Source organism: Camelus ferus, chromosome 9 (genome assembly GCF_009834535.1).
Source record: "Camelus ferus isolate YT-003-E chromosome 9, BCGSAC_Cfer_1.0, whole genome shotgun sequence".
Classification (NCBI taxonomy): Eukaryota; Metazoa; Chordata; class Mammalia; order Artiodactyla; family Camelidae; genus Camelus; species Camelus ferus.
Genome location: NC_045704.1, coordinates 11,468,182 through 11,492,906, shown reverse-complemented (window position 1 = coordinate 11,492,906; position 24,725 = coordinate 11,468,182). Strand labels below are relative to the sequence as shown.

At 41.4% G+C, this 24,725-nt stretch overlaps 1 protein-coding gene across 1 annotated transcript in view; it reads left to right on the top strand.

Moving 5' to 3' along the window:
* Positions 1–361: 361 nt before the first annotated feature.
* LOC102507441 (zinc finger protein 91) overlaps positions 362–24,725 on the top strand; it is a 37,809-nt gene continuing 13,445 nt past the window's right edge. Inside the window, 6 exon segments of the mRNA XM_032487387.1 lie at positions 362–498; positions 2,011–2,179; positions 6,664–6,790; positions 7,916–8,032; positions 12,910–14,846; positions 21,836–22,165. Of these exon segments, the coding sequence (XP_032343278.1) occupies positions 2,165–2,179; positions 6,664–6,790; positions 7,916–8,032; positions 12,910–14,846; positions 21,836–22,165 (2,526 nt within the window). The 5' untranslated portion in view covers positions 362–498; positions 2,011–2,164.

Here is a 24,725-nt window from a genome sequence, read left to right as displayed (position 1 = left end):
TTTCGTTCGTGATGGGCTCCAGCCTTACAAAAACGTGCGCGCTTCACCGCTACAACTAGCGGACCCTGTTCGTTCAAATGAATTTACACCCGCATCAAGTTTGCCTTGTGTGAGCTCGAGCCTCCCCGTTTTCCTTCAAGGGCTGAGGTGCCAGGAAGTAAGCGATTCAAAAGCGGTCTCTCAGCGCCGAGTCCAGCGGTCACCGACGCCTAAGCGGCCGCCACGCCTCCTTTACGTCAGCTGTGCCAAGATGGCGGCCCCCAGGGCGCCGAGGCGGCGGCGACGGCGGCGGCGCGGATGTATTACCTCATAAGGGAAAGCCGGAAGCCCCCAATCCATTCACCATAGAAACGCGGTTAGAAACGCAGCCGATCGTTGTCTGTTGGTCTCGGGAGAGGGGGCGGGGGGGGTGCTGGGCGAGGGGGACCAGAAGTGGAAGAAGTTTAGCGAAGTACGTTAGGCCCTGAAGAGGTCGCTGCGGGCTCAGGAGAAAATCAGGTCAGTGTGTGGGCCTGTCTGTAGAAAAGGTGGGGGCGGTCTGTCGGCCTCCAGGTTGGTTGTGGCTCCTCTGAGTCGGTGAAGGTAGAGCTGGGGCGGTTGGCTTTTCTTTTTCTTTTCTTTCTTTTTTTTTGAGGGAACGAACATGGAGGAGTCTGTACCGGATGTCTGATCGAGGTGTTTTTAGGGTCATTCATGGAGGCTCTTGTGGTCAGTGATTAAATGTTTGAACAGATCAACCACCGAGAGTCCTGAAATCAGGGTTTAAGAGTGTTTGCGGGTCACCCTGCCTGTAGGTGTTTGACAACTGGTGGGGTGGTGCTTGTCAGTGAATGCGACGTCTTCGGGTTCTGAGATAATTTGAAGCTCAAAGGTTGAGGAACCGATAAGGCAGGTAAGTGTACGAGTGTATTTGATCTGATTTGGTATCAATCCGGTGGGGTGGTGTCAGTGGCTTTTGTGCAGAGATGTGTGACAACAGAAGGCTTGGAGGCTCAGAAGCCCTGGTAGGTGCGTATATTGAGCTCAGACTTTGGCTGCTGGGACAGACTTGAACGTTAGTTCACATTCCCCAAAGCTTCAGTCCACGTCCCTGCCCCACCACTAATTTTCTAATCCCTTTGGCTCCCTTCATCACTCCAACCTTTTGAACGGAAGAAATGAAAGTTTGGGGGAAGATGAACGATTCAACATATTTAAAATTAATAAGCTTTTATTTGAATTCTGTTTTTATGTAAAGGCTTCTTTTCCCCCAGTGTTTATATTTTTGAATTGTGTGTTAAGTTTGTATTTATAGCTCATATTCCTTTTCTATCTCTCCTTTTTTTGAGGGGAATATTGTTCATTGTTCCTCATGTTGAAGTGTGTATATAAGCAGGGTATATGAAGCCTTTTATTTATTTTCATTCAGCTAGTCATTGAATATTTATTAATCATATTTTTTCAAATTTATTTTTATTGAGGTATAGTTGATTTACAGTGTTGTGTTAGTTTCAGGTGTACAGCAAGATGATTTAGTTATACGTATACATATATAAATATATATTCTTTTCCATTATAGGTTATTACAAGATACTGAATATAGTTCCCTGTGCTATACAGTAGGTCCTTGTTGTTTATCTATTTTATATCTAGTAGTGTGTATATGTTAATCTCAAACTCCTAATTTATCCCTCCCCACCTATATGAAGACTTTTAAAGAGGTGTGAGGGCAACAAAGTTGAAAGGAAAATTTTGCACTTCCTCCCTGTACATATGGCCTCATTTCTATAATTGTTCTGAAAATGACCTGCCACTGCACTATATTTCATATAGTATTGGGCTGATTCTCCTTTGCCAGTTTCTCTTTCAAATTCATGCTACTTACACATATCCAGAGATTTATGTTTCGTTGGCCCTGCATGTGAAATCCTCTGTGGAACCAAATAAAGAGACAGAAATATCGGGGACCATGTGTTAAGGTGAGTCCACAGCAACAAGTAAGGTAAGCCTAAACGTAGTTTTGTTCTTCAGCCCACAGGTCCTAGCAAGAGACAAGACATGAAGGAAGGAAGAGGAGGTTCCAGGACCTAGATATTGTTATTTCTGGGGTCACCTTGACTGGTGACCGTGACATCTAACTGGAAATTTAGGATATATCTGGAAGAGACAAAGAGAAGAGAGGAGAATGCTTCAAGCCCAGGTGACTCTTGTCTTGTTTTGCTGTCTCCCTTATTCCCTAATGGATTTGCAGAGGCCTGTAAAAAATCAGTTCAATATCTAGAGAGAAACAATCTCTGAATCTAACCTAGCATCATGGCAAAGTAGGATCAAGAATACAGAGTTCATGGGGAGGGTATAGCTTAGTGGTAGAATGCGTGCTTAGCATGCACGAGGTCCGGGGTCTCCACCACCTCTGTTTTTAAAAGAAAAGAATATAGAGTTCAGCTTGGCAAATCATAGAGGCTTAATAAATAATAGTTGCTGTTATTCTTACTGTAAAGTTCATTTCAATTATGGCTTAGTTTCTTTCTCAGATTATTAAAAAAGGTAGAAGATTTAGAGAATTTTTATGATTATAGGAAAATAAATAACCATTGACTATAAATTAAAACCATTGAAATTCAATATATATTAAAAAAAAGAATATAGCATTCATAGGATTTCTGGTAAATGACCAATGTTGGAACATAGTGTGTCACTGTCACTGAACCTGTGTGTGCACCTGTATATCTGTGTCTATTTATAAATGGATGGCGGTTCCTGTACATATCTGTGGACATAAACACATCTGTTGTGACGTTTTGAATGTCTATGGAATTATACCATAAAGAATGACCTGTTGGTCTAAGATGGTATAATTTAAATATTTAAAAGAATAACGACTGCAACTGTTTGATGACTGTTAGCTATATACGATTCCATTTGTCTACAATCATACTCAAAAAAATGAGTCAGGGGGTGGGTATAGCTCAATGGTAGAGTGTGTGCTTAGCATGTATGAGGTCCTGTGTTTAATCCCCAGTATTTCCATTAAATAATAAACCTAATTACCTCCGACCCCTCAAAAAACCAGAACAAAAATGAGTCAAACCTATGTAAAGCATTTAGTTGAGTGCCTGCTACAAGGTGATGGCTGAAACCATCCATGCCTTAAATCTCTGCCAGTACTTAGTAATAGACATTATCAAATTGTATAATTTCTGTCAATCTGAATGATCCAGTGTTTATTCTTTTGCCTTGTTTTGCATTTACCTCATCACAGGTGAGCTTGAAATCCTCCTTGTATGTTTATTGACCAGTTGGACTTTTTTCTCTTGTGAAATGCCTGTCCTTATCATTTTTACATTAACAAAATGATTTTTTCCTTTCTGATTAATAGTTGTTCACATCCACTATATATTGACTTTTTTTTGCTTATAAGAAATATTTTTCCAGCTTTTCACTTTTCTTTTAGCTTTGTCCTTGATATCTCTTTCAATGCAGACATTTTAATTTTTCCCCTTAGAAAATTTATGGGGGACGGGTTATAGCTGTGGTAGACCATGTGCTTAGCACACATGAGGTCCTCAGTTCAATCCCCAGTACCTCCATTAGAAAAAAAATTTTTTAATTATTTATTTATTTACCTTTTTTTTTTAATGGAGGTACTGGGGATTGAACCCAGGGCCTTATGCATACTAGGCATGCACTCTACCACTGAGCTATTCCCCACCCCAGAAAAAAAAGGTTTTAAAGAAAATTTATTACTTATTTTCTTTTATGGTTTTGGTTTGTGACATGGACATACTTCCTATTTATCTCAGTTGCTTTCATAGACTCTTTTGTTTTTCGGCTAGGACTCTAGACAGGAAAAAAAAAAAACAACCCTGTTTTTGAGTGTGAAATTAGGTAGGAACCCAAGTTTTCGTTTCTCTAGGTGGATCTACATCTCATGTGAAAAATTTCAGAACGTGGTAAGATCAGCGGTGTTAAGTATTTGCTGCCTCTACCAGGTCTGCTCCCTCGTCTAGGAAGTAATCGCTGCATAACGCGGGGATACGTTATCCCATCAGATGTTCCCTCATCTGGTGCTTTAGTTGACAAGCAGGTCTCATTTCATTCCACGGTGGCGTTCGGGCCAAGGCTGCGTGCCCGCAGGATCAGGACATTAAGATATTCCGCACTTCTGAACTGATTTATTCACAGCACTTCTGATGCCAAATGGTGGGTGGGTGTTTCCCTCACACCTACCAATTCTAGGACTCTCCAGGCACCAACTGGGTGACCTATAATTCAACTCAGTTGTGCCAATAATACGTGGAGTGAGCGGCAGATCCCACGAGGTGAGCGCTCAGTCCCACGAGACTGCCCCCACTTTAGGTGCCAGTCAGAAGTCCCAGGTTGTTACTGACGCTTCTGATGACCAGCTCTAAACCTGGGGGTTCCCACAACCCCCGTCTCAGGTTTGACAGTTTACTAGAATGACTCACGGAACTTAGGAGTGCGCTTACATGTGCTGGTTTATTCTGTGGCTGTGAACTTCCCTCTTAGGACTGCTTTTGCTGAATTCCATAGATTTCATGTGGTGGTATTTTCATTATCATTTGTCTCAGGGTATTTTTTTAATTTCCTCTTTGATTTCATCGTTGACCCATTGGTGTTTTAGTAGCATTTTGTTTAGTCTCCGTGCAATTGTTTTTTTCTTATTTCTCTGCTGGTTTATTCCAAAGGCGACAACTCGGGAATAGCCAAATGGAAGAGATGCATAGGGCGAGGTTTGGGGGAAGGGGCGCCGAGGTCCTCCCCAGTAGCACCACCCTGCCAGCACCTCAGTGTTGTTCTCCAACCCGGAAGCTCTCTGCACCTGTTGTTTAGGGAGTTTTATTGTGGTTTCATGATGCAGGCATGATTGATTAACTCACTGGCTATTGGCGACTGAACTCAACCTTCAGTCCCAATTCCCTCCCTGGAGGTTGGGGGTCTTTCTGGCGACCAGACCCCATCCTGAATCTCTACAGACCCCCAGCCACCAGTCATCTCAGTAGCACACTGAACACACTCTTATCACTCAGGACATTCCAAGGGGTTTAGGATCTGTGTACCAGCAACCAGAGGCAATGATCAAATGTCATCACAATGTTTTTCTGGTTTCTATTGTTTTTATTTCGGTAAATGTTGTCTTTCTGTTGATAGCAATGAGTCTGTTCGTTCTTCTCATGATCTGACTCTGGCTAGTGATGCTCTGCAGTTCCAGCCTGGCACGTCTAGGTACAGATTTCCTGCGTGGCTTTGCTGGCTGGCTAAGTCTGAGTTCCAGGATGTTTAATCAGTTCTGGAATTTTCTTATTCCTGAGATCCTCACATTGCTTTTCTCTTTCTCTATAATCTCTTATCTCTTTACAAAACTATGTAGAGGCATATATTAGACTTCACTCTTTCCTTTATTTTTTTGAGATTCTTTTTTTTTGTTCACCTTTTTTTTCCTTTGGTGAGGGAGGTAATTAGGTTTATATATATTTTAAGGGAAGTGCTGGTGGTTGAATTCAGGAGGACCTCATGCATGCTAAGCACACACTCTACCACTGAGCTATGCACCCCCTCCATCGTCTGTATTAAACCCTCCTTTGTATTTTCTCTTTTTGTGTCTGCTTCATTTTTCAGTTATTTTTTAAAATGCATATTCCAGTTCACTCATTATCTCTTCAGTATATCTAATATGATGTTAGCCTTTTGTGAAATAATAAGAAATATATACACTGGTCTCTGCCCCTAGTTCCTGACATAGGGCTCTTAAAACCCTAATAAATAGGAGTGCTGTGAGAATCTTCTGGTCTTTGACCTCAGATCCTGGCACAGAGCTCCTAAAATCCTTATAATTCCTAAGTGATAAGAGCACCAGGAGCATCTTTTGTTCTAATATCTGGTCTTTGACCCCGATTCCTGACACAGACTTCCTAAATTCCTTGGAATTTCCTGGGTGGTCGGACTGTCTTTTGTTCTCATGAGGCAATGCTTGGTGGGCTCTGGGTGGGGAACTGGTCACCAGCAAGACCAAGCCTTGATCAGAAGCTTGGAGCCTTCCACACCCCATTCTCCGGGGTGGGGAGGGGCTGGAAATAGAGTTGATGATCAATCATGCCTGTGAGATGAAGCCTCCATAAAAGTTCCAAAGGGGTGGGGTTTAGAGAGCTTCCGGGTGGGTGAGCACCAGGAGAGGGCACGGGAGCTCCGAGCCTCTGTCCGTGTACCTTGCCCTGGGCACCCCTTGCGTCTGGATGAAATCTGTATCCTTTCTCATATCCTTTTATAATAAACTGGTAAACAGTACGTGAACTGTCTTCCTGAGCTCTCTGGGCTGCTCTGGCAAATTAATCGAACCCAAGGCGGGGGTCATTGGAACCTCCAGTCAATAGCTGGTTAGTCAGGAGCACAGCTGACAATCTGGGTTTGCAGTTGGTGTCTGAAGTGGCATGGGGACAAGTCTTATAGGACTGAGCCCTTAACCTGTGGATCTGATGCTGTCAGAACTGAGCTTCAGGACACACAGCTGGTGTCAGAGAATTGCTTGGTGGTGTGTTTAAAAAAACTGACACATCAGAATTGGTGTCAAAATCATACTTGATGTGAGCAGGACACCTTCATTTATATTCCTTATGAATCAGTAAAAGAGAAACATTCAAATTAAACAGGACTCCGTTATTACAGGAAACCCTGTCATTCAAGGATGTGGCCGTGGACTTCACGTGGGAGGAGTGGCAGCTCCTGGCGCCTGCCCAGAAGGCCCTGTACCGGGACGTGATGCTGGAGAACTACAGCCACCTGCTGTCCGTGGGTGAGGACTTCTCCCCTGGGTCACTCAGAGGGGCCCCAGTCAGTGGCCTTTCCTTTCTCAGCTGTTTACACTCGAAGTCACACCAGTGACCTGAGTGGCAGATTGTTTAGTGCCTCCTCTGGCTCTGATCAAAGGGTATATAATGGGCTGTGAACTGTTTTTACCACCAGGTGTGTGGGGTTTTCCTGTACCAATGACCAGTTCTGCTCCCCAGGTACCGACAGGGTCTCCACTTCAATCCTGTCCTGACACTAGCCCTGCAAAGTCCGCGTCAGACCCCACAGGCTTACGGGCTCAGTGCCCCCGGACTGCTCTCCCTTCAGATGCCAGACAAAAGTGTGGGGCGCCCCGATCCCTGCACTTCTGTCCGACCTGACTATAAATCGGGCTTGATAATTTGCTAGAATGGCCCCCAGAACTCAGGGCAGCGCCTTACTCACCATTGCCAGTTTATTCTAAAGGATAAAAGTCAGGCACAGCCACAGGGCAGAGGTGCACGGGGCAAGGTTTGGGGGAAGGAGCGTGGGCCTCCCATGCCCGCCCCAAGTGTGTCACCACGACGTGTTCACCACCCTGGAAGCTCTCCCGACCTGGTTGTCTGGGGGTCTTTACGTTGATATCACGGTGTAGGCGTGACTGCTTAAATCATTGGCCATTGGTGATTAGCTCAGGCTCAAGCCCTGTCCCTCCCCGTGGAGGGGGGCGGGGGTGAGAGCTGAAGTTTCCACCCTTCTACTCCTGCCTTGGTCTTTCTGGCCCCCAGCCTCTACCCCGGAGCCACCTAGGCCCCCCAGCCACCAGGCATCTCCTTACCACTCCGGAGAGCCCAGGGTGTTAGAAGTTCTGGCATCTGGAAGCAGAGCTTAACCAAATACTGGAGCAAAAGGTGTTCCTGGTGTGCCTGTGGCACGGGAAATTCCAAGGGCTTTCGAATCTCTGCCAGGAACGGGGGGCAGACACCAAATATACATGATTATATCGCAACCTCTCATGTGTGCCCTGAGTGAAGAGCCTCCACTTTGCAGACGTGAAATCCGTCTGGTCCCTCAAAGGACCATCCTACCGTCGTGACAGACCCCAGCCCCGTTCAGCGGGCCTGAGTCTTATATCGTTTCCCATGAACAGGGTATCAAGTCCGCAGACCGGACGCGCTGGCTGAGTTGGAACGAGGGGAAGACCCGTGGGCCAGAGAAGAGGAAACCGGCAGTGGTCCGTGTCCCGGTGAGGGAGGACCGCAGGCGGGTAACCGCGGAGTCCGGGCCTGGTGGGCGGCGGGAGGCGGGCAGGGCGCCCGAGGATGCGGAGACCGTGTCTTTAGAGGGAAACATATCCCTTTTTTGTCTTCTGAGGTCCGATCCTCGCTGACCTTATTCTACACCCTGATTTTTGTTTGCCTAGGCCGCTTCTTCCTTGTTCTGTAACCCATTGCTTCTTGGTGCCTGTCACAAATCCCTTCCGCCTCCCTCGCTGTGAAATCCCACCTCCCAGGCCTCGCTCCAGAAGCAGATCTGTGAATTCCTGGCTGTTTTCTGACGGTCGCACTTCGCTGCCCTGTTGAGAAATACTGCTTTCCCTCCCCACGGCCAGCCCCGCCTGCGCGGCGCCCTCCCAGGAGCCCAGTCCCTTGCTGTGCTTCAGCCCCTCTCCTTGGTTTCCTACCCCTCCCGCCCGTCCCGAGGTTCCCCAGTGGTTTTGTTCTCCATTTTCTCTGCTGTACTCCCAGTCCTTAAAATTCTCCTTCAGTCTCATGAATTAAGCTCTTTCTGTTCGCTGGATGAGACTCCAAAGGTCCCTGCTGTTCCTTTTCACTGTCTCGTCAGAAAAGACTGTTTTACGTCTCCATCGCTTCCAGCCTAAATCACAGCTTATGTGAGCTTCACTTTACTTCCTTCCTACACTTGGTGTTTCTCATTGTCCTTTGGTTCATCTTAGGTGTCAGCATTGTGTTCATTTCCCTAAATCATTTGGTTTTCCTATTATATTCTTGTGGGGTTTTTAAAAACAGCTTTGAGATAATTTCACATGTTACAATTTGCCAGCTTAAAGCATACACTCCAGTGTTTTGTAGTATGTTAACAGTTATATAACCACCAGCAGCAGCAATTTTGGAAGATTTTCATCACCTTAAAAAAGTTTCCTCCCAAGCCCCCAGCCTTAGGCAAGCACCAGTCTGCTTTCTATCTGTACTGATTTGCCTGTTCTGGATATTTCCTATAAATAGAATCACAAAATGTGGTCTATTATGTTTGGCTTCTTTTATTTATCATGTTTTTGAAATCCTTCCATAAAAGATTTTTATCAGTACTTCCTTCTTTTTATTGCCAATTAATATTACATCGTATGGATAGACCACATTTAATTTTTTTACAAAACAGTGATTTATTAAATCATTTTTTGACTCATAAAGGGAACTCAGTACATATTCCTGTTTTATCCAGTTCACCCATGGTTATCATTTGTGTATGCTGGTTTCCAAGAAAATGTTACAGGCAAGTTTGAAAACTGCTGACATATTTATGACACAAACTTTGATTTTACATTTCCTTCTAACTATGTATTATATATATATATTTTCTTTTTTTACTGAAGTATAGTTGGTTTACAATGTGTTAGTTTCTGGTGTACAGCATAGTGTTTCAGTTACACATATATGTATTCCTTTTCATATTATTTCTCATTATAGGCTATTACAAGTTATTAAATATAGTTCCCATGCTATACAGTGGGATCTTGTTGTTTATCTATTTTATATATAGTAGTTAGTATCTGCAAATCCCAAACTTCGTATTTATTCCTCCACCCCCGGACTTTCCTTCCTGGTAACCACAAGTTTGTTTTCTGTGTCTGTGAGTCTGTTTCTCTTTTGTAAATAAGTTCATGTGTCTCATTTCTTAAGATTCCACGTATAAGTGATGTTATATGGTATTTGTCTTTTTCTTTCTGGCTTACCTCACTTAGTATGACAACCTCCAGTTCCATCCATGTTGCTGCAAATGTCATTATTTTATTATCTTTTATGGATGAGTAGTATTCCAGGGTATATTTTATATTATTATTTAAAAAAACATATTGAGAAAGTTTTATTAATTAATTCACAAGTGGTGGATCACAAGTTTTCTCAAATTCTAGTTTTCACTTGGAAGTTTAAATTTTATCATCTGCAACAAATATCATCAGTTGTTTTCCTTGAAAAGAAAGCTTCCTTTCTTTAATTAAAAATTTTTTTATTATTATTATTTTGGGGGGAGGAGGTAATTAGGTTTATTTTTAGAGGAGGTACTGGGGATTGAACCCAGGACCTTGTGCATGCTAAGCATGCACTCTACCCCTTGAGCTATACACTCCCCCCTATTTTTTATATTACTTTTATTTTAAAAAATATTAAGGAGAGGATCATAGCCTTTGCATCTAAAGCAATAGCCAGTATCATATTTATTTTAATGCTGCAGGCCCATGGTGTTGTGGTCCTTTATAATACATTGCTTTATTTAATATACCACATTTTATTTACTCATTTATCTACTGATGGACATTTGGGTTGTATCCACTTTTCCGCTCTTAGGAATTATGCTGCTATGAACATTCATGTACAACTTTTTGGTAAACATATGTTTCCATTTTTCTTGGCTGTGTATTCCACCTAGGAGTGGAATTCTTAGGTCATGTGGAGTCCAGGAAGGGCCCTAACATGGTGCTTCCTCCCAGACGTGATGTGTGATAGTACCCAAAGTATTGCCAGCCAAGGAGGCTCATTTGAGCTTTGGTGTCCAGAGTTGTCATGGGCTCAATCACATATTTCCCACATTTCCCACTTCTGGAATGGGAAGTCAGGCTAACGCCTGCACTTTCCATTTCCTCCAAAGTTCATCACTCATATGGTATGGCCCAAAGCCCATATCATAAATCACATTGTTAGACTGATGGCCAAAGCCACCAGGCAAGCAAAGACACTCCTATCAGACAAGACAGTCCAGGGCAGATCTACTGGGAAGATCACCTCCCAGTAGCCAAGGGCAAGGGCCAGACCTCTCTCTGGGTGAGGTTCAATCTTCACTGAAGGTGAAAGTGAACAAGAAAGGGATTCATTTAGAAAGATAGAGGAAGCAGAGTGTATGGTAATACAGTCAGAGTGGGAATGACAGCATGATAAGTACAAGGTATGTCTACATTTTGAATTGGGAAGAGGACGCCATGAGTTAGGGTGAAGTTATGAAGGAGGAAATGTACAAGGCCAAGGGGTTGACCACAAAGAGAGTGCCTGACGTCGGGCAAATGAAAGCCAGCGTCAGAAGGTCTCTGTAGGAGAAGTAATGGCGTGGAAACAGGGGTCCATGCAATATTCCTGCACTATTCTTGCCAAGACAGCTGTTTGGGTTTGCTGTGTGAGTGACTGAGGCAGCATGGTGGCGAGTTGGTTGGTTTTTATGCTTTTGTGGCTGTTTGCCCTTTCAACTGGGTGGCAGTATTACAGCAATAATAGGGAACAGCCGGATGTTCTAAGAAAAACTGAATGTAACGCCGACACAACCTTGGTCTTCAAGGAGGAACTTGGTCCTTTAGTTACAACTTAACTGTTGCCAATCTAGACGCAAACGTAGAGTTGCTGAAGTAGACGCTGCTGGTGGCAAGGGAGGGGAGAGTATATTAGGAGCGCTGAAGTGGGGAGAATTGGGATATGACTTCGCTCCTGAATGCAGAATGCGATTGGAAAAGGGGACAGTTTTCCATATCCCACGCAGTAGCACATGAGCTTCTGAAGGAGACTGCGTGGCACACTGGCCAGATGTAGGATTTCCTGCCAATCACTGTTGTCCTGTTTCACCACGAATGGAACATAGGATAACATGACACAGCTAGACTAAAGGTTGGAATGTTGATTTATGAGTTGTTCACGGATATGATTGATGTTTTGGGAACATTAGTTTGATGGGGGTCTGCAGAAGCAAATTTAGGAACAGAATTACAATGCAAGAGTCTCAGTTTACATTTCTGAGGACCATACATTCTTACTGGCCAGGTAACAAACATATTTATTTTATATACTCCAGTGTGCATATTTCCTTGATCTATCTAGTCAGAATTTGGATCCTCTTAAGTGGGCTTAAAGAATCCGAAAATGCTAAGTGTTGGAATATCTAAAACCTTGGTCCTGTACCTTCAGCATCTCTCATTCTACATGTCCTCCCAACATATCCCGTCCTTTCTGAATAATATGCACATATTGATTATTTCCACGTTGTTATCTCCACTTATACCTCCAACCTGATTCTTGATTTCTGTACTATGCCTTTAATATCAAGTCAGTTTAGGTTCCACAATGCATATGTTTTTTTCCCCTGCATATGGATTTCAGTCATCTTCTTCATCTCAGTTGGAGATGCTTTACCAACCCATTGGCTAAGGCCATACAGTTAGCAGAGTACTTCTGGCTTCCTCACCTTCAGTGACCACCCTCCTCTCTGAACCCATCAGTGAACCTTGCCTCTTCTTTATGCAAGTGTATCCTAATTTCCTCCACCTTCCACCATGTCCATTGCTCCTTCAAACCACATTTAACAATCCTGAACTCCCTACTTTTTTTCTTTCCTCCTTCTTTATTTGGGTTTCCCTAACAGGAATTTATGAGGAGTGAAAATGAGGCATATTTATACATCCCAACAACAACACAGTGCCTTGTACACAGGAGCCACTCAGTACATCATGTTGGAGTGAACAGATGTGACCTTCCTCATTTTGGATCAGTTGTCTCCTCCACTCTGTGGTCTTGTCTCTTTCCAGGTTCTGGGTAATGACACTCCTCCACACCCTGTCGTTTGCTGCTGCTGGTGACTTGCTTGTATTTTACTGTCTCTGCATGTTTTGCAATTTTCAGTTTTGAAAGCAGCCAAATCTACATAGATTGTCAACTGCCTAACCTTATGGTACCCTAACTGCTTTTTTCCTTTTTGGTTTGTTTTTACCAATATGTAAGAAATAATGTGTCACTTATCCATGACATTTTATACTGTTATCATAGGGTTGTCACTAACATGTCATTTTTTTTAACACCAAGGAATTTTTTAAAACAATTTTGTTCCAAACAAGATCATGAAAGGATTCATTGTTCTCTTCCTTCCTAGAAATTGGCAATGTTCATAATCACCTGCAGGGTCACTGGGAAAATCAAAGAATGCTGAAAGATATAGAACAATACCAGGAATATAATGCTTTTGGAAATCCTGTTCCTCGAAGCAAAAGTCATTTCCCTTTCAGGCAAAATCAGGATATGTTTGTGTTTGATACAAAAACTTTGAAGCCAAATTTAAGTTCAGTCAACCAGAGCAAAAGCTATGAAATTAAGAACTCTACCAAATGTAATGGAGATGGGAAATCATTTCTGAATGGCAAGCACGAAGAATTTCATTGTGCAGTTAAATTCCCTGTGACTGCAAAAGCCGTCAGCAGTAAGCCTCAAGTCATTAAGCACCCAGGAACTCCCAGTGCAGAGAAAGCCCATGTATGCAGTGAATGTGGGAAAGCCTTCATTAAGAAGTCTCAGCTCACTGATCATCAGAGAGTTCATACAGGAGAGAAACCTTATGGATGCAGTCTGTGTGCAAAAGTATTCTCCAGAAAGTCCAGGCTCAATGAACATCAGAGAATTCACAAGAGGGAGAAATCGTTTATATGCAGTGGGTGTGGAAAAGTCTTCACCATGAAGAGCCGTCTGATTGAACACCAGAGAACTCACACTGGAGAGAAGCCCTTCGTATGCAGTGAATGTGGAAAAGGCTTCCCAGGGAAGCGTAATCTCATAGTACATCAGCGAAACCACACTGGAGAGAAATGCTACGTGTGTAGTGAATGCGGAAAAGGTTTCACTGGGAAGAGCATGCTTACCATACACCAGCGAACTCACACGGGAGAGAAACCCTTCATCTGCAGTGAGTGTGGGAAAGGCTTCACCACAAAGCACTATGTCATCATACACCAGCGGAATCACACAGGAGAGAAGCCGTACACGTGCAATGAATGTGGGAAAGGTTTCACCATGAAGAGTCGTCTGACTGAACATCAGCGAACTCACACGGGAGAGAAACCCTATGTGTGCGGTGAGTGTGGAAAAGGCTTTCCCAGGAAGAGCAATCTCATTGTACATCAGAGAAATCACACAGTAGAGAAATCCTACGTGTGTAGTGAATGTGGAAAAGGCTTCACCGTGAAGAGCATGCTTATCATACATCAGCGAACTCACACAGGAGAGAAACCCTACATCTGCAGTGAGTGTGGGAAGGGCTTCCCCTTGAAGAGTCGCCTGGTCGTGCACCAGCGAACGCATACTGGGGAGAAGCCTTACAGATGTGGCGAATGTGGGAAAGGTTTCATCGTGAACAGCGGACTGATGCTACATCAGCGAACTCACACGGGGGAGAAACCCTACATATGCAATAAATGTGGCAAAGGTTTTGCCTTTAAGAGCAATCTTGTGGTACATCAGCGAACTCACACCGGAGAGAAGCCCTTTATGTGCAGTGAATGCGGAAAAGGTTTCACCATGAAACGCTATCTCGTTGTACATCAGCAGATTCATACAGGAGAGAAGTCCTTTATATGCAGTGAATGTGGGAAAGGTTTTGTCTTGGAAATGGAGCTCCTTTTACACCAGCAAGTTCATACTGGAGAGAAACCTTATGCATGTGATGAATGTGGGAAAGGCTTCACTGTGAAAAGCCGTCTTGTTGTTCATCAGCGAACCCATACGGGAGAGAAACCTTTTGTATGCAGTGAATGTGGAAAAGGTTTCTCCTCAAAGAGGAATCTCATTGTACATCAGAGAACTCATAGTGGAAACAAACCTTAACAAAGCAATGAATGTGGCCACACCTATGGGAAGGAAATATGCCTTGTCTAACATCAGAGATTTCACACGGGGTAGACTTCCTTTATATGTACTGAGTGTGGAAGATCCTATTCATAAAATCTTGGTTTCATCACCCACCAGAAAATATACACAGGAGACAAACCGTTTGTATGCAATTAATGTGAGAAGGCCTTCAGCACGAATTCAGCACCCACTGTACATTGAATAACTCATAAAAGAGAGACTCTGTGGATTCAGCAATTGGGTGTAACCTTTCTCTCATTTGTCGAGCCTTGTTCATACACACCAGGAACATAAAGGTCAAGGTACATAATCCTTTGCAGAGAATCTGCACTCATTAGAGACAAGCGAACTCATTCAGGGTACAGACCATGATAGTTCACTGAACTCATTAAACATCAGTGTGTTCCTAGAGTCCTGGAATACAGTCAGTGTAGATTCGTCTGTTGCTAGATTTCACACTTGGGAGACTGTGGAATTTGCATAGGAGTGAAATCTAATGAATGCAGAGAATGTGCTAGTGCCTTCAGTGATATTACCTCACATTGTACGTCAGAGTTAACATGCAGGAAAAAGCTCTGATGCAGTTAATGCAGAAAAGGCTTGAGAAAACATTTCTAGGTAATTATTTGTCTGAAAGGTCTACGCTAAGATAAATCTTACGAATGGAGAGACTAGGAAAGCCTTCTGTGGGAATGAAGACCCTGTCTCATCAGTGATCATAATAGATCATCAGTGAGGGGCTGGTGGGTAGAGCTCAGTGGCAGAGCACGTGCTTGGCATGCACAAGGTCCTGGGTTCAATCTCCAGTGCCTCTATCAAGGAAAAAAAAAACCAAATCACCAGTGAGCTCATACATAGTAGCAATACGATGATCGTGGGAAAGACTTTGCCTGGAAATAAAACCTCAGTAGTTGTCCAGTATTCATGCTGGAGATGAATTTTCAGTTGGCAATGAATATGGCAGGATTTCAGTGATATATTCCATCTCATCACTTCTCATGAAGTCAGAGAAATAAAACTTAAGAACATACTAAATATGGAGTAACTTTAGCAAATTTTCAGAGAATTCTGAAGGAAAGAAGCCTCATGAAAATGACATGTACTTAAGTTTTCTATCACAAGCCTAACCTTATACACCCGATGTTCATTTTGGGACAAGATATCTTGAATCATATGATCCACGATTCCATAATTTTAAAGTACGCTGTTCTCAACGCTGGTTAAATTTTAATGTTACACACAATGCAGTCGTGTTCTGTGGCCATCTCATACCATTATATGATCCACTCTCGCATTTCTTAGGCTCTAAATCCATCTCTTTCAGTCTACTGTGTACTTCAAAAGAAAAAGGAGTATATTCGTAAGTGTAATTCAACATATTTGGATCTATTTATCCAAGTTTATAAGTAGCATTAAATATGACTTTCCTAAAATTTGTTTTCAAGTAGTTTTAGACTTGGCAGAAATTACAAAATATACCAAGTTCCTAAATAACCTTTACTTGGCTTCTTCAGTGGTATTATCTCACATAACCATAATACATCATCAAAACCAATAAAATGACGTTGCTACAAAGCTGTTAAGTAAGCTATAGGCCTTATTTGGATTTCACAGTTTTTGCATGCACTAATTTGTGTGAGGTTTGTTTTGTTTTGTTTTTTTGGTATACATTTCTAAGGAGTTTTATCTCATAGGCAGATTTCTGTAAATCCCACCACAATCAAGATGCAGAATTGTGCCAACACAAAGAAACATCCACCTGCTACCCCTTTCTAGTTACACTGTCCCTGACCCATGGTGATCACGGATCAGTACTCCATCTGTCTAATTTTGTTATTTCAAGAATGCTATGAAAATGGAATCATACAGTGTGTAACCTTTGAGATCAGCTTTATTTCACTTAGCACATTGCTCTGAAGATCCATCCAATTTGTTGGGTGTATAAATAGTTTTACTTTTTGTTACTAAGTAGTTCTGTTGTATGGATGTACCATGGTTTATCTCTTCACTGTTGATGGATGTCTGGGTTGTTTCTGGTGTTTCACTCTTATGAATAAAAACCTTCAAACATTTGTGTACCCAGTTTTATGTGAACATAGGTCTTTGTTTCTTTTGGATAAATACCCAGGAGTCATATGTTATGTTTGTGTTTAACTTTTTAAGAAACTGGCAAACTTTTCTAGAGTGGCTGTACTAATTTACATTCCCACCAGCAGTGTATGAATGCTCCAGCTGTTCCGTGTCCTTTCTGGGACTTGGCAGTGTCATATTTGATTCCAGCTGTCCTATCAGGTGTGTGGTGGTATATAATGATGGCCTTAACTTACAGTTCCCTGGTAGCGAATGATGTCCAACACCTCTATGTTACACTGAGAACTGTTGCAGGTAAGGTTGTCACGTTTGCTTTCAACCATCCAAAGGAGACTGATCTTTATAATTGAAGATATATTTACCCTTTCCATTCCATTTTCTTCATTCCTGATGTTTCCTTCTGTTAAATTTCCTTCTTGTTAGAACTCCTAATTTACCCCTCTCCCCTTCCCATTTGGTAACTATAAGTTTGTTTTCTATGTCTGTTTTGTAAATAACTTCATTTGTATCATTCTTTTAGATTCCACATATAAATGATATCATATGGTATTTTTCTTTCTCTTTCTGGCTTACTTCACTTAGTATGATAATCTCTAGGTCCATCCATGTTGCTGCCAATGGCATTATTTCACCTTTTTATGGCTGAGTAGTATTCCATTGTGTATGTATACCACATCTTCTTTATCCAGTCATCTGTCAATGGACTAAAATGTAAAATGAGCTTTCTGATCTACATTTAAATTTGAACATCTTTGCCCTAAATCTTGGATTAGTGCTTCTACCCCTACACTAACAGGATGGATTCTGGGCATTCTACAGCAAAGAATCAGATACAAGTGCCCCACTAACCAGGCCCTCAGACCCTTTCTACCTGTCCTTCTGCGAGCCTACACGTGTAGCCATGTCAAAGTTGGAGCAGCTCATTCCTGAAACTGACTGCTCAGGGTCCCCATATGGGCTGCCCAGGCTGCCCTGAGCTCTCTGAACCGTATATTTAACTCACCTTTCAGAGCTTGACATCCCAGGTGAATAGGGCTGAAATTTAATCCCTGAAGGGAAAGTAATATTAAGAAATTATGTCTCCTTTAAAATAGGCACCCAAAGTAATAAAATATATGGGAATAAATCTAACCAAGGAGGTGAAAGAATTATACACAGAAAACTATAAACCATTGATGAAGGAAATTAAAGAAGACTTTAAAAAATGGAAAGATATTCCATGCTCTTGGATTGGAAGAATCAATATTGTTAAAATGGTCACACTGCCCAAGGCAATCTACAGATTTAATGCAATCCCTATCCAATTACCCAGGACATATTTCACAGAACTAGAAAAAATCATAATAAAATTCATATGGAACCATCAAAGACCTAGAATTGCCAAAGCATTACTGAAGAGAAAGAAAGAGGCTGGAGGAATAACTCTCCCAGACTTCAGACAATACTATAGAGCTACAGTCATCAAGACAGCATGGTATTGGTACCAAAACAGACATATAGACCAATGGAACAGAATAGAGAGCCCAGAAGTGAACCCACAAACTTTTGGTCAACTCATCTTTGACAAAGGAGGCAAGAATATACATTGGAATAAAGACAGTCTCTTCAGCAAATGGTGCTGGGAAAACTGGACAGCAGCACGTAAAAACAATGAAGCTAGAACACTCCCTTACACCATATACAAAAATCAACTCAAAATGGATTAAAGACTTAAACATAAGACAAGATACAATAAACCTCCTAGAGGAAAACATAGGCAAAACATTATCTGACATACATTTAAAAAATTTTCTCCTAGAAGAAATAAAAGCAAGAATAAACAAATGGGACCTAATGAAACTTACAAGCTTCTGCACAGCAAAGGAAACCAGAAATAAAACAAGAAGAAAACCTACGGAATGGGAGAAAATTTTTGCAAGTGAAACCGACAAAGGCTTGATCTCCAGAATATATAAGCAGCTCATACAACTCAATAAGAAAAAAATAAACAACCCAATCCAAAAATGGGCAGAAGACCTGAACAAGCAATTCTCCAAGGAAGACATACAAATGATCAAAAAGCACATGAAAAAATGCTCAATATCACTAATTATCAGAGAAATGCAAATCAAAACTACAATGAGGTATCACCTCACACCAGTCAGAATGGCCAGCATTCAAAAATCCACAAATGACAAATACTGGAGAGGCTGTGGAGAAAAGGGAACCCTCCTACACTGCTGGTGGGAATGCAGTTTGGTGCAGCCACTATGGAAAACAGTGTGGAGATTCCTCAAAAGACTAGGAATAGACTTACCATATGACCCAGGAATCCCACTCCTGGGCTTGTATCCAGAAGGAAATCTACTTCAGGATGACACCTGCACCCCAATGTTCATAGCAGCACTATTTACAATAGCCAAAACATGGAAACAGCCTAAATGTCCATCAACAGGTGACTGGATAAAGAAGAAGTGGTATATTTATACAATGGAATACTACTCAGCCATAAAAACCGACAACATAATGCCATTTGCAGCAACATGGATGCTCCTGGAGAATGTCATTCTAAGTGAAGCCAGAAAGAGAAAGAAAAATACCATATGAGATCGCTCATATGTGGAATCTAAAAAACAAAAACAAAAACAAACAAACAAACAAAAACAAAGCGTAAATAAAGGACAGAAATAGACTCACAGACAGAGAATACAGACTTGTGGTTACCAGGGGGGTGGAGGGTGGGAAGGGATAGACTGGGATTTCAAAATTGTAGAATAGACTACACTGTATAGCACAGGGAAATATACACAAAATGTTATGATAACTCACAGAGAAAAAAATGTGACAATGAGTGTGTATATGTCCATGAATAACTGAAAAATTGTGCTGAACACTGGAATTTGACACAACATTGTAAAATGATTATAAATCAATAAAAAATGTTAAAAAAAAGAAATTATGAAGACAATAAATTCTTAATATATAGAAATTAGAAAACATATATACAAATGAAGAAATTTTTAATCACCCACATTGTACCTAAGAGTCAAACACTGTTAACAATATATTCTCTAAATTTTAAATACAGGTTAAGTATTTTTTTATGAAAGAAAAATGAGACTGTCTCTTTATAGTTACTATAGCGTGAACGTTACATCATTCAGTATTCTAAAACTTTTCTAAAACCGACATGATTTTGTAATACTAAAGTAATACATAATTATTATACAAAGGTATATTAACAGCGGAGAATTGCAAAACTTGGGAATGCAAAAACTTCTGACCTTCTCTACCCATAAGCCAAATTGTAAAATAGTCTGAGCTAAATATTTTATTCAACCAGTCACAATTTTCAAAAAGACAAACGTTTATGGATTTTTCCCATAAAAAGGATCATAATATCAATACTGCAGGTATTTTCATCCTCTGAAGAATACTCATCTTTCCTCATTTATGTGGACAATTGTAGTATATTCTTTTTAATCGTATATATACTATTACATTGAATGGATATTCCATAAATTTACCAATGTATTCATTTATCATTGTACATTTAGGTTTTTCCTTTTTTTGTTTTTAAATTACAAAAGCCACTGTGGTTAATATTAAGAAAACCTTTTTACCAAATAAACTATTGGAATTAGAATTGCTGGGTTGGTGCAGCCATTATGGAAAACAGTATGGAGATTCCTTAGAAAACTGAACATAGACTTACCCTATGATCTAGCAATCCCACTCATGAGCATGTATCTGGAGGAAACTCTAATTCGAAAAGATGCATGCATTGAAACTGATTATACTTCAGTAAAAGATAGATGCACTCCAATGTTCACAGCGGCAGTATTTACAATAGCCAAGACATGGATGGAGATTAAACATCCGACAGATGGAGAAAGAAGTTGTGATACACACACACACACACACACACACACACACACACACACACACACACACACACACACACACACACACACACACACACACGAATACTACTCAGCCATGAAAAAAATAAATGCCATTTGCAGCAACATGGGTGGACCTGTAGATTATCATACCAAGTAAAGTAAGCCAGACAGAGAAAGAAAAAAACCATATAACACTTCTATGTGGAATCTAAAAAAAAAGGACAAAAATGAACATTTACAAAATAGAAACAGATGCACAGACATAGAAAACAAACTTATGGTTGGGGGAGGGATAAATTAGGAGCTTGTGCATACCACTATATTTAAAGGAGATAAATAGGTCCTATTGTATAGCACAGGGAACTACATTCAATACATTGTAATAGTCTATAATGAAAAAGAATACGAAAAGGAATATAAAACTGAATCACTATGCTGTACACTAGAAATTAACAGAACATTGTAAATCAACTACACTTCAACTAAAAATTTTAACTAAAATACATTAAAATAACAAAAAAAGAATTGCATGGTCAAAGAGAATGAAAAATTTAAATTGGATCCAGGTTACCTTCTAAAAAGCGAGTATCCTCTTAAATTCTCTACAATTAAACCTCCCTTGCCTGCATAAAAATAACATTTTAAGGTGTAGTCTTTTTAAAATTTGTGAACTAGGCCAAATGATAACTGCGTTATCTCATAATTTCATATTCTCAAATGCCCACTGTCCTATATTTTTGGAGGGAACATGCAGTAAATATATTTGTACCTTTACTTCATCCTCTTACCCACGTGGGTATTAGTTGTTTTTTTTTTTTTACCGAGCTCCCCCTTTTTAGCTGCGCCTCTTCATCGGCTGTCTTCCTTCTAAGTTGCAAAGGCCTTACCCACTCCACACACAAGCGCACTCTCCCCAAACCTAAGACTTTAAGTGGCCACTGCTTTTGTCAGCTCTGTGGCTGCCGCCTCTGACGCGACGTCTGGGTTTCTATCCGTTTTAATCCTCCCAAGACGCCCGTGGTGAGCCCCTCTCTGCCGTACGGACGCCTGCCTTCTTCCAAGATGGCCGCGCCCATCGTCCTCTTCAGTAACGCCTCGCTCTAAATCGCACGAAGGGTGCCGCCATCTTTCTTTGCTGCCCAGCCGGCTGAACGCATCATGTTGGCCCTAGAGTCACGGGCCATTTCATGGCCTCTGAAATCTTAGGCGGTTAGCGCAGCACTGCTAACGGTCCCTCGCAACCAGGAGGTAAAAGCATGGGGGTGGCCGGGAACGATTTCGATTTCTTCCCGCAGCCGTTATGGCCCCGCCCGTCAGAAACGCCGAGGTGGGCGGGGCCACGCTGCGTCACAGAGCGGAGCCCGCAGTCGGAACCCGGAAGTCCGGCAACGCTCCGAGGTCTTGTACGGATTCCCTGGTCCTAGCCGGTCTGCGTCCCTAGGGACCGCGGAGGAACGCTTCCGAATAGAAAGCGGTTTTGGTCGTGGGCTCAGTCTTTTGTCACTGCCAGTGGTGCCCGGAGAGGTTTGGGATCAGGTGAGTCGGGTTCCGGGCTTGGATTCACGGCCTGTGGGGTCCGTGAAACGTCAGCGCGTGTGAAGGACCGTAGTCGGATCTCTTACTGAGAGAGATTCAGTCCCTGAGGAGTCCTGGCGTTAGTGATGGGGCCTTCGGCAGTCAGTGATTAAGGGTGTGAAGAAATCATCGACCGCAAGTCCCACTCTGTCAGAGCTTGAGGTCTACTTGGATTTGCCAGCTTGTGGGACTCGGTGGTTGAGAACTGCCGTAGAAAGTTTGTATCAGTGAACGCAGTTCCCGCCCGGTTCGCGATTTACCGTGAGACTCAGAGAAGCCCGGGCTGGAGGGATGTTTCTGTTGGTTTCGGGTGTGTTTGGAGTTTAATATGGTATTTAATAGAGGACTCGGTCATAGACACGCCTGGTAAGGACTGTCAGTATTTGAGACGGTCCAGGGCTCCTGGAGAATCGGCAGGTTCAAGTTCAAACCTTGAATGCTGGAAACACATTTGAGGTCTGCCTTTATCCAGTTCATTCAAATACAGTTCACTCCTTCAAGTCTGTCCTCACGGACCTTACTAAAAACTTTTTTTTGTCTCTCCACATCATAACTCTTCTCACTGTCCTCAAAAAATTCAGTGTGGTTCAGAGTGATTTAGTGATAAGTTCACTATTAAAGATGGAGTTTTCGTTCTTCTTGTCTCCAAGTTTACTACTTTTGGATATTTCCTTTTAGGGTCATTCTTACTCAAGTGAAAGCATCTGCTTTACCCTATATTCCGTTCCGCAGTGAGAACTTTTCTGGGAGGGTTAAGTTGGTTTATTTACTTATTTTATTTAATTTTTAAAATGGAGGTGCTGGAGATTGAACCCGGAACCTCGTGCATGCTAAGCACGCATTCAACTACTGACCTATATACACCCCCCAGAACTTTTTTTTTAATAGTTTTTTTTTTAACATTTGGGATAATTTGTATAAACATAAGGACAATTGCTTGTATTAATTCCTTGTTCTCAACATATTTGCATATGAGATATTTATACCTTTTAAAAAATTGTTGCAGTATTATCGACATAGGTTGGTGAACCAGCGGCATGGTGTCTGGAATCAAATGTATTTATTAATGTAAGTAGTATTGACATACAATCAGTATTCAAAATAATTCAGTTATAATTTCAGTAACCCATTTTGCCTTTATGATTACACAGATTTTACCACTCCACTTGAAAATTTATTGTGCCTTTTTTGTTTGTTCGTTTGGTTTTGGTCCCAAAGATTTCTGTCTACCTTAATTTCTTGGTAAACTTTCTCCTGGACATTTTTCTTTCTTTCTTTCTTTCTTTTTTTTTTTTTCTTTTTTTTTTTTTGCAATTACAGTTTTTCTTTTGTACTGTAGGAAAGGGAGCCTTTTTTGTTATAGTTTTATTTGGGTTTAATTTACCATTAAATTCACCAATATAAGTGTACATTTCAGGAATTTTAACTGATTTCTAGAGTTGTGCAACCATCAGCACAATCCAATTTGAAAACATTTCCATCGCCCCCGAAAGTTTTCTTGGTCCTCTATGCACTCAGTCTCCACTCCTACCCCTGGCCATGAACAACCACTGATCATCTTCCTGCCTTATTAATTTTGCAGTTTCTGGACATTTCATACGAACAGAATCATAAATATGTTGTCTTTTGGGGCTGCCTTTTTTTTCATTTAGTATAATATTTTTGAGCTCTATCTATAAGTATCACTAAGTTTTTCCTTTTTTGGGGAAGGGTGTAGCTCAAGTGGTAGAGCACATGCTTAGCATGCCTGAGGTCCTGGGTTCAATCCCCAGTACCTCCTCTAAAAATAAATAAACCTAATTACCTCCCCTCACCAAGATGAAATAAAATAAAATGATACAATGGTAAGTTTTTCCTTTTTTGCCAAGTGATTTACTGAGGCAAAATTGACATACAGTAAACTACACATACAGATTGGTAAGTTTGACACATATATTTATGAAACTGTCACCACAGTGAACATAGCCATCACCTCCAGAAGCTTCTTTGTGTCCCTTTTAATTTATCTTGTATTTTAAAAATTTTCTGTGTCTCTTTTCATGTACCTGTAGGCCATTTGTATGTCTTCATTGGAGAATTGCTTGTTTAGGTCAAGTCTATATTTACATACATTTTTCTTTCTCTTGGGTAAATCACCAGTTGTTGAGTGGCCAAATCATGAGGTAGGTGTGTGTTTAATTTTTTAAGAAACCGCCAAACTATTTCCCAAAGTGGTTGTACTTTGTATTCCCAGGAGAAGCAGTTGGATGGTTGAGGGCCTCCACATTTTGTATCTTTTCTTTTTAATTTTAGGCATTCTGATAGGTGTGGAGCAGTAGCTTGTGGTTTTAGTTTATATTTATCTAATGATGGCTAATGATGTTGAGCATCTTTTCATGGACTTAATTGCCGTCCATACATCTTCCTTGCTGAAGTATTTGTTCAAGTATATCGCAATTTTCTGTTGTGTTTTCTTGCTGATTTTTGAGAATTCTTTATACAATCTGGATACAAGTCCTTCCTTTACCAGTTATATGCTTTA